Genomic DNA, 9,956 nt, shown 5'->3' on the forward strand with positions numbered 1-9,956 from the left:
CATAGATTTCAACTCACAAACCAGATCATTCAGATATTCTGACAATGACTGAGGCTTTGAGTTCCCACAATAAAGAGCAATCAGCATAGGTTGTCTACTATACCCTTGGAGCATTCCCAAAATTGGCCAGAACTGTACAGCAGAACTTTTAAAAATTGGAAGACCATCAATGTTTAATTGCAGTTTGAAACAATGACGACTTGGGACAACCGATGCAAGCTTCTGGAATATTTTGCCAAACATATTCTGTATACCAAAATAATGAAATAATCCGCCAGCCAAGGAAGACACACTATAGGAAGTCTCTGTGTGGAGTAATGTCCTTGCATCTTTAGGCAAAGAGGGGTGAAAGACCTTCAGGATAGACAAAATGGCAGACAAAGCTATCAATGAAATGCCAAACTGTGTTCCCCAGTTTCTCAGACAACCTGCTAAATCCATTTCAGCGACATCCTCTCTTTCATCAACATGGATATCCTCATCACTAGTTGATTCACTTTCCCCATTACTTTCTGATCCACAGTTGGGTGGCAAAACCGAAGGGCCAGCTGCTTCATGTTCAACACTATAGTCCTCATCAGTATTATCCTTTTCATTTAAAGTATCAAAAAACTGGTTGACTCTTTTAACAGCCCTTTTTCTCAAATTGCTGCGAGTGATATTCCATTTTTCCCTCTCCATGACAACAATTACTTACCTAACCTTACCGTTTGAACCTTTAAAATCTCTGAAAAATAAAAAATCAACATTATAAAATGTGTAGCTCAAAGGTTTTTATAGCATGTTACATATGACGACTAATTCCGCCCGCGTTGGAGAAAAAATTAGGTGTGTTCAATTTCATGGGAATGCCATTGGCTGCTTCAAGTTGACTGTCGGCGTCGCTGCACGAAGTCGAATACGCCTATTGATTATCAGTAAACGTGTAACTTAACATGTAGGTCTAATTCACTGCATCTTTACTGAAAAGTTAACCCGTATTTCATCCATTAAGAAACCCTTTGAAACAAGCTGATTCAACTACTGCGATAGCATTGTCACTCAACCCTGCTCATTTGGCCTTTCTGAACATTGGTCTTCGCTTTAAAATTATTTTTTTTAAACTGGCAATCATTGTTTGTATGGAATTTTACAACTGACTTAGGTAGATATACACTTTTCTTTTAGCCTTTTGATTACTATCAAAAGGTTCACATGGTATATTGCCAAGACGTAGGTCTACTCATATGCACCATGTGCTGTGCTACCTAGCTAGCGCGGCTATTTGCTGTGGCCTACACAACTAATAAACCTAACTAAGCTTTAAGTGAAAAAGCGGAATATTGCCTTGCCTAAACTTCCGTATGTAAATCCACACAGAACAAGCATGTCCTTGATTATACAGTTTGTTTAGTTGAATATTAACAAACGTATTCCTAACTAGGCTAGCTACAGTATTGAAGGTTGATTGCACGTGTCATAATTGGCCAACTGCCAAATAATTCTAGGCTTTGTGGAACACCGCAAGGACATACATTGAATCAAACGTTCAGAAAGCCACGTTATCCTTATTTTAACTATTTTATTCTGCCTTTGTTTTAGTGAGGGCTGTATATTACTGTAATCTCATAAGAGCTAACGCCATGTCAGCTACTGTAGCACAATTAACAGAACTAACGCTAGGTTAGCACTAACTAGCTAGCTAGCTAAAACATTTACATTTAGTCATTTAGCAGACGCTCTTATCCAGAGCGACTTACATTAAGTACAGGGACATTCCCCCGAGGCAAGTAGGGTGAAGTGCCTTGCCCAAGGACACAACGTCATTTGGCTTGACCGGGAATCGAACTGGCAACCTTCAGATTACTAGCCCGACTCCCTCACCGCTCAGCCACCTGACTCCCCACACTCACTAGACCATCTAGCTCTAACTAAATTAGCAAAAAGCCATCCGTAATTCCTGTCTTAGACTTCTTTATCAAAAAGCAATGCTTCGATAGTATATGCGTTACACGGTTAATTAAAAGATTATTACAAGATAGATTATCAAATAGGCAGATATTAGCTGTACTTACCTCTGATACTTAGGCGCTCGCTGTTGTCTCCAAAGCTGAGTGCGGCAAGACAGTAGAAAGAGCGGGAATGCGCAGTGGTTTCTAGTTACTAGATATGCACGTCTTCAAATTAGATGTTTTTTTTTTTATGTTGTGGCCACAGCATGTTGCTTTAAAATACATTGTCAAAGAAAACCACAGATCCTGCACATAAACTTGAATATGCCAGCAGAATTATAGACTGTAAGATTGTTTGATTATATTAATTCAAGTTTTTTAACATTAAATTTTTTATTGAGTAATTGATTAAATAAATAACAAAAACGGGTTCATAGGACAGATAAGGGGGATATTCTAAAATACATTATATACAATTGTAATAATAAAATGGATAATCGGACACTTCATGTGTTAACAATATTTGGATTATATTTTCAAATGTGGGCCCCTTAGACAAACACACTGATATGTTTGAAGACAACTGTGCCACATTTGCGGCATCATACAGTGAGGAATTTTTTTTTTTTGATCCCCTGCTGAATTTGTACGTTTGCCCACTGACAAAGAAATTATCAGTCTATAATTTTAAACAATAATTATTATCAATTGATTTGCAGTTAAATAATTTGACCCCCTCTCAATCAGAAAGATTTCTGCTTCCCCGGTGTTCTTTATTGTATAAACTGAGATCAGGAGCGCTCCCTTTAAGAATGCACTCCTAATCTCAGTTTGTCACCTGTATAAAAGACACCTGTCCACAGAAGTAATCAATCAATCAGATTCCAAACTCTCCACTATGGCCAAGACAAAAGAGCTGTCCAAGGATGTCAGGGACAAGATTGTAGACCTACACAAGGCTGGATGGGCTACAAGACCATCGCCATGCAGCTTGGTGAGAAGGTGACAAAGTTGATGTGATTATTCACAAATGGAAGAAACACAAAAGAACTGAACTCCCTCAGTCTGGGGATCCATGTAAGATCGCACCTCGTAGAGTTGATCAAGAGAACGGTGAGGAATCTCCCAGAACTACATGGGAGGATCTTTACAGTGATCTCAAGGCAGCTGGTCACCAAGAAAACAATTGGTAACACACTACGCCGTGAAGGACTGAAATCCTGCAGGTCCCCCTGCTCAAGAAAGCACATGTACAGGCCCGTCTGAAGTTTGCCAATGAACATTGAATGATTAAGAGGAGAACTGGGTGAAAGTGTTGTGGTCAGATAAGACCGAAATCAAGCTCTTTGGCATCAACTCAACTCACCATGTTTGGAGGAGGAGGAATGCTGCCTATATGACCCCAATAACACCGTCCCCCCTGTCACCTGTCGAGGGAGGTCAAGGTGTAAGTTGCCAAACGTCAGCCACATTTGCTGTTTAACATGTGGGCCACTTTAGGCTCACATGCTGATACACATTGCTGAGAGCACCGGATCTTTGCCAAAAAAGGCCCACATTTGATTTGTGATATTTGGGCCACATTTGCTGTTTAACATGTGGGCCACTTTAGGCTCACGTGCATTTTGTCCGGGCCAGAAAAAAGCCAGCAGTGCCGTATGATTGCCTAAAGTGGCCCACATCCGTATGCTATCTGGGATGGGACATGAGGAATTGCTCTTATACCATTGTCGACACACAAATGTATGTGAAACAAATGCACTTCATATAATTAAATTATTGTTATCATTTTGCACATAATTATATATAGGCTATATATGTATGTATAAACAATACATATTAGGTATTTTTATACACTATATATGAACTTTGTTTGAATAACAGAAGACTCGCATTCGGGAGCAACATATGCTGATAAGAGAATCGCAGCCTTGGGATTCAGGTGAAAAAATGCGCACCTGACAGCTATTTAACAGTAAATGGGAGTGAAATAGCCTTAACCCTCGTGCTGCCTTCGGGTCACATGACCCAAAGGTTCATAACGAACCATAGTTGTGTTTACCCAATTTTACCCAATACAAAAACAAATAAAAATAATTTTCTTTTAACCATTCCAATGTGGGGGGTCTGAGACAGCCCGACAGTTAAAAGAAAATGCTTTACTTGTTTTTGTATGAGGTAAATTTGTCGCAATACGACGGTGGGTCACAATGACTGATGGGTCAGAATGACCCGAAGATAACACAAGGGTGAAATGAGCTTTTCCCGGTGTGATTTTGAACATCACCAAACTTAACCCTCTCTACAAGGATTTCGACGCAGATGTAGAAGACCTCCCCAAAGAGGACAGGCACGGAGGGCTGTATGGCTGAAAGTTGAGCAAGCATGGAAGGCAGGTCTCTGAAGACTGTGGGTAGGAAATTAACATATTTTTTAGGGGGCAAGTGTTTTTCTCGTCTACTCCCTCAACCCCAAGCCATCTAGCTTCCATTTTCCGATGGTTGCTGGTTGAGTGAATTTCATCTTTGGAACCTGAGATGGTGACGGAGACTGACCGTGTCCTGACATGCTTTTTTTATTTTTAGAACGTTTGGTTCTTTACGCACACGCAACATCAGTCAAGGCGAAAATCAAAAACATTCTATGGCAACTGGACCGGGTCATATAGGCTACGATGTTTTTGACAAGTTAATTAAATTATCATTGTTATTTGAGGAAACTATGGGTGCATTTTTTGCCCCTCTCCTAGTGATATCAGTGGCAAAATTATATTTCTTAGGCGCAGTTTTGCCCTTTGCCCTCGTGTATTTCCGACGCTGCTTCCGGGGCCCCCAGGCCTTCATTTATGGACAAAGAGTCACACCATAGACACAATTAAATTAAGGGTCCTTGAATCCTGATTACAAGTGAGTTTTGAATACAAAATTATGCTTATGGTTTTGCTACTTTAAAAAGGAAAGAAGGAAAAACTTCTACTGTTCAGGTAGAATATATATACAGTTCAGGTAATTTATTGTTTTGTAATTTCTCTTTTAAATGTGTTTTGCTGTATGTTCAGTTTAAAGAGCAACATCTCTTTCATTGCTGTTAATGCAAGAGGGCTAATAGATAAGAAAATAAATTGTTTTAATATAATAATTGTTGTACAAGAAACCCATTCTAAGGTTGAGGATTTGGTCTAAACAATAGGGAGATTAATCTTACTTTAGCCATGGTACTTCAAGATCAGATCCTAAATAACTGAGTTCAGATTATATATGGCAGACAAATTTGGTCACTGGGTGATTCTTATGCTAAACATTGATGGATTAAAATTCATCTTGATAAATATGTATGGATATAACATTGGCTAAGAAAACCAAAACCTATTGGAACAGATTGGCTTGCATTTAGACAATCTCAATTTAACACACTCAACTGAATATCATAATATGTGATCTAAATCTAGTCTATTGCATTCATTCCATCCCTGCAGATACTCTGTAGGTCATCCAAACACCACGTTCACTAACTTTTGCAATGAACACAGCCTGGTTGATGCTTGGAGACACTTAAATCCAGGAATATTTAAATACTCCTGGTTTAGCTCAAACCACAAATTGAAATCTAGAATTGATCACTGGTTAATTGCAAATCATTTGCTACATGACAATAAGGGGATGGGCATTTTTGTCACTTATTTCGATCATTGATAGGTCTCAAACGAGTACTCAGGGGGTGGGGCGTGTGCGTCATGAAGATAAAATATTTCCGTAAGATTGTTACGAAAATTAATGTTGACAAATAATGACATGAAAACATGAACATATGAAAATCATCAATGTTGTTAAATATCGTCTTGTCTCATGAGTGTATCATCACACCCCTATTAGCTGCCTTCGGGTCATTGTGACTCACCTTTTTGCACCACGACGGTGGGTCACAATGACCCGAAGGCAGCACAAGGGTTTTAAGGATCTACTGATTAGGACAATTGCATTGACAGCATGGATAGACAGTCGTTGAAGAAAAGTGACCGACAATAGTTTTAGAGTGCACACACATTGTATTTGTTATTATATGGTAAAACAACACTGTTTCTTAAAATGTTATTGTTAATGAACTGTATTGATTGAATTTGACTATAAGCTGATTTTTATTCATTAAGCAATTGTCATGAATTGAAGAAAATATATTTGATTAATAGTAATAGTCACATTTGCCATGTTTTTGTCTACAGGAGTGTCGTAAGAATGAGATGCTGCTGTCCAAGCTCAGAGCCAAGGGTGCCTCATAGCCCAGACTGGCTCCAAAACCAATTCTTGTGTATACAGACAGAAATATGGTAACTGTGTTCATCTATTTATAACAGCCATAAATTATCAGTAGACATTGAGACTGTTTTCATTGCCTTGTTCTGATTATTGTCTTGAGCCTTTTGTTATGACTGATTTCACCTGTGGCAGGGCAAGAGGTCACAATGTACTGTATAAGGACTCTGGTCCTACTGACATCTGGAATATTCTATTGCCTACTGCATTCACTTGTGCACAGCCCTAGTGGCTTGAACCATTGATGTAGCACCTAACATTGCTACTCCATCAGTTGACCTTGTGCAAGGCTCTGTCCTGTTAGGAATGTGAATTAACCATATTATCATTTAATGTAAGTATCGCATCAGACACCTTTGTCCTTGTCATTTGTCTACTGTAATTATGGCATGCTTAACAAGAATGTATTAAATCATTATAAAGTTATTGTATTATTGGTAACTGTTGCCATTCATTAAACACTACTGAATTTTATAACTTTTACATTATCATTTCAAGTAGTTGTATTTATAAGAATATACAGGCTATCTCTTTAAAGAAAGCTTATTCAGCCTTCATTGTATTAACAAGAGGCTCTGGCTTCCTTGTCAGGATGATGTATCAGACATTCTTGTGCTGTGTGGCTCATGGCTGTTGGTTTCAGGTTTGTCATACTTGTCAATGAGAAACATCATATTGCACCAACAGAACTCTGGATTCCCGAGATGTAAACAGAGACACACAAACTAGATTCACACAATGCTTTATCGCTTCCTCTCATAAACAGACACTGTATATGATGGTTGTCTTGATCATGCTAGGGGTTTGGCCTGCTGTGCGAGCTTAATGATTGTGGCACTGCACAGATACTGGTCATAGAAACAAAAGGTGAAGCACTGTTTGGCAGAGACATTCAAACATTGTAGTTGATGTTGATTAGTCTTTAATACAGCCTCAACACTTTGTGTTGATGACTCCAATTATAGTCTCCCAATTTATCTATTTTAAAAAGTTTGATGTGCCTAGCACTTTGTAATGCCATTGAGAACAAAGGTGGTGTACATTTAAACTTGCCTAACTTGAACTTAAATAGTAGTTGCAAACAGACGCTAAGAGACTATTCTGAGTACACCCAAACAATAACGTCATGAAGTCGATCTGTACGTACTTATCCCTGCACATTTTGATACATTATTTTCAAAATAACAATAAGCTGACAGACTAGGTTAATGATACAAATGAAAGTAACTTACATTTTTATAAATACAATTTTGATTGAAAGTGGGGCACTTATGTGGTGAAGGATATTATGTGTTTGTGCATGTGCATGTTAGGTGAAAGTGCAAGTGCGTGTGTCCATCTGTCAGTGCATCTATCCCAGTGCATTTAGATAAAATGAGAGACTGACCCTGTGGAGCAAGTGTGTTTACTCTGAACAGAGGACATTGTGTTCAGTAACTTAACGTTGATTGGAGGAAGGGTTGAACATAAGTGAAAACTGAGGGACCCATCTTTACAGCACAATTGGTGGATTGCTGGGACCCCACTGAAGAAATTAGGCCCAACACCAGACTGTGTGGGGCTTTAGTTAAGGAAATGGCTGCCAATGGGTTCTGGTGCTGTCTGGAAGTTTGTATTTGGTGCTGACCACCACAATGCCTGCTTATCTACCACTCCCCTACCTGATGCTACTGCTGGCTGTAGGCTTGTGTCACCACCTAACAAATGCAGACGTAACAGGCTTGCCTGAGGACCATAGCAGTTTGCTGCGAGGTCAATGGATGTAATCTTCGACAGATTCAAAGCTAAAAGGTGAAGGTAAGACTAAATAGGAAAATAAGATATTGTGATTGTGAGTCTAGTCTTTCTTAAACAGGAGATTTTGGGTGAATAATACAACATCCATAAAGCTGAACTGCCACAATGAAACGTTTCAATTTTGTAGTTCAGAGACAACTGATCTGATGTGTGTCATGCCACTTTTGGCAAAGGTTGAGGAAATACCTTTTGTGGTTTGCCTATGTGTTGTTTAGATACATGTTTATTATATAACAGCTCATGAAACAAAAATAATTCATAGGCATCTTGTACCCTGCTGTTTACTTTTCAAACAATATTAATATTAGGCCTAACTAAAGCAGCTAAGCAATTATTGCTGATTTTAAAATATAATGTGTATTCAATTGTCAAATCATTCCTTCTCTCCACTGCAGGTGCACTTCTGCCTCAGCCGATCCGAGGGACTGTCACACAATAGTTGCTGTACTGTCGCGTTGGAATTGGATACCATCTTCATATTATACTCAGTGGCACTGTAGGAGGAGCGCATGAGCCCAATGTGGACACAGTAAGTTGACTGTTAGAATAAAAAAAATACAGCCCTGTCAATACCACATTGACTACTCAATTTAGTGTGTGTTCATGTATAAACTAGAGTGAGGACAATTTCCGGGTAAATTGTGAGGTGTGCTTGCCTCGATTGCAGCTGGGCCAGTTTTTTTTCACTATATCACCAACCCTATTGTCTAAACTAATATCAAACATCCAAATCTTCTAAGAATTTTCATGTGCTTACATTTTACAACTGATATTTCTGTATATTTTAAATAAATATGCATACCTATTATTTATGAAGATTGCATAGATTAAAAAACATACATTTGTTGCTGCTCATTTACCAAAATACTAAATGAAGTGTAGAATGAAACAGGGTTTTCTTCTCACTTCCCTTAGTGCAAGAGGGAATGGTGATAGGCTATGTGGCAGCCTCACATAGTTGGAAAATTTGCATCAAAACGAAGACACCGCAAGACAATGAAATCCCCTGTACACCTGGCTCCCGATAAATTAAGCTAACTAATTTTAGCTTGCTAACTAGTCGTACATCCATTTGTAACGCAACACTGCATCTACTGACCATCATAATTAAGAGAGTTTGTATATTCTGACTGTTAAACCATCCTTAAATAACGTTTTATGAATACTTGTTTAAAAATGATAGGCTACTTAATGCTTATGTCTTATTTTTCATTTTACATGACCGAGCACTGGACTGTAGACGATGTTTGTAAATGGCTTCAGACTATTAATCTAATCGACGGTAAAGAAATCTTCAGAGGTAATGGAAAGAATCGTCAGATGTCCATTCTGTGATGTCGTTAAGTTTCAGCTTACGAAATATTTGCAGCATCTACAGCTTCTTCATCACCATCTTCCTGATTTCCACATTGTTTGCGATATAGAGGGATGTAAAAGGAGTTACACAACAATACCTGGCTTAAGAACACATATTTACAGGAAACATAGGGCTGCTCTCAGAAAGCATACAGATAATAATTTAGACAATGTAATATCCTCAGCCGGAAATTAAATTGACCAGGTGGATGACATAGAAGACGTGCAGTTCATCAAGGAAAATTGTCTGCCAGACTTAAACACCTTGTTGTCAGGGCTACAGAGGCACGTGGCACTTTCTATATTAAAATTACAAGAGAAACCTCTCACCCCAAAATAACCCAGGACACATTTGTTGAAAGTCTTGAATTTCTAATACTGTTTTTTCAACAGCATTGTGCTGACATCATCAAATTTCACCTGGACCAGTCAGGATTCAGATTGAGCGACCATGAGGAATTGGACTTCTACTACTAATCTACTTTCAAATGAAACTCTTTTTGACTGTGCCTTTGAGTACGTAAAATCTGAGTACAAATTAATACAATTTTGAAGGGAGAAT

General features: G+C 38.5%; 1 protein-coding gene across 1 annotated transcript in view; it reads left to right on the forward strand.

Moving 5' to 3' along the window:
- ccdc93 (coiled-coil domain containing 93) overlaps nt 1–6,714 on the forward strand; it is a 29,659-nt gene extending 22,945 nt beyond the window's left edge. The window contains exon 23 of the mRNA XM_067261063.1: nt 6,151–6,714. Coding sequence (XP_067117164.1) covers nt 6,151–6,207 — 57 coding nt within the window. The 3' untranslated portion in view covers nt 6,208–6,714. The remainder of the gene's footprint in view (nt 1–6,150) is intronic.
- Nucleotides 6,715–9,956: the final 3,242 nt, after the last annotated feature.

The sequence above is a fragment of the Osmerus mordax genome, chromosome 2, assembly GCF_038355195.1.
Source record: "Osmerus mordax isolate fOsmMor3 chromosome 2, fOsmMor3.pri, whole genome shotgun sequence".
Lineage (NCBI taxonomy): Eukaryota > Metazoa > Chordata > Actinopteri > Osmeriformes > Osmeridae > Osmerus > Osmerus mordax.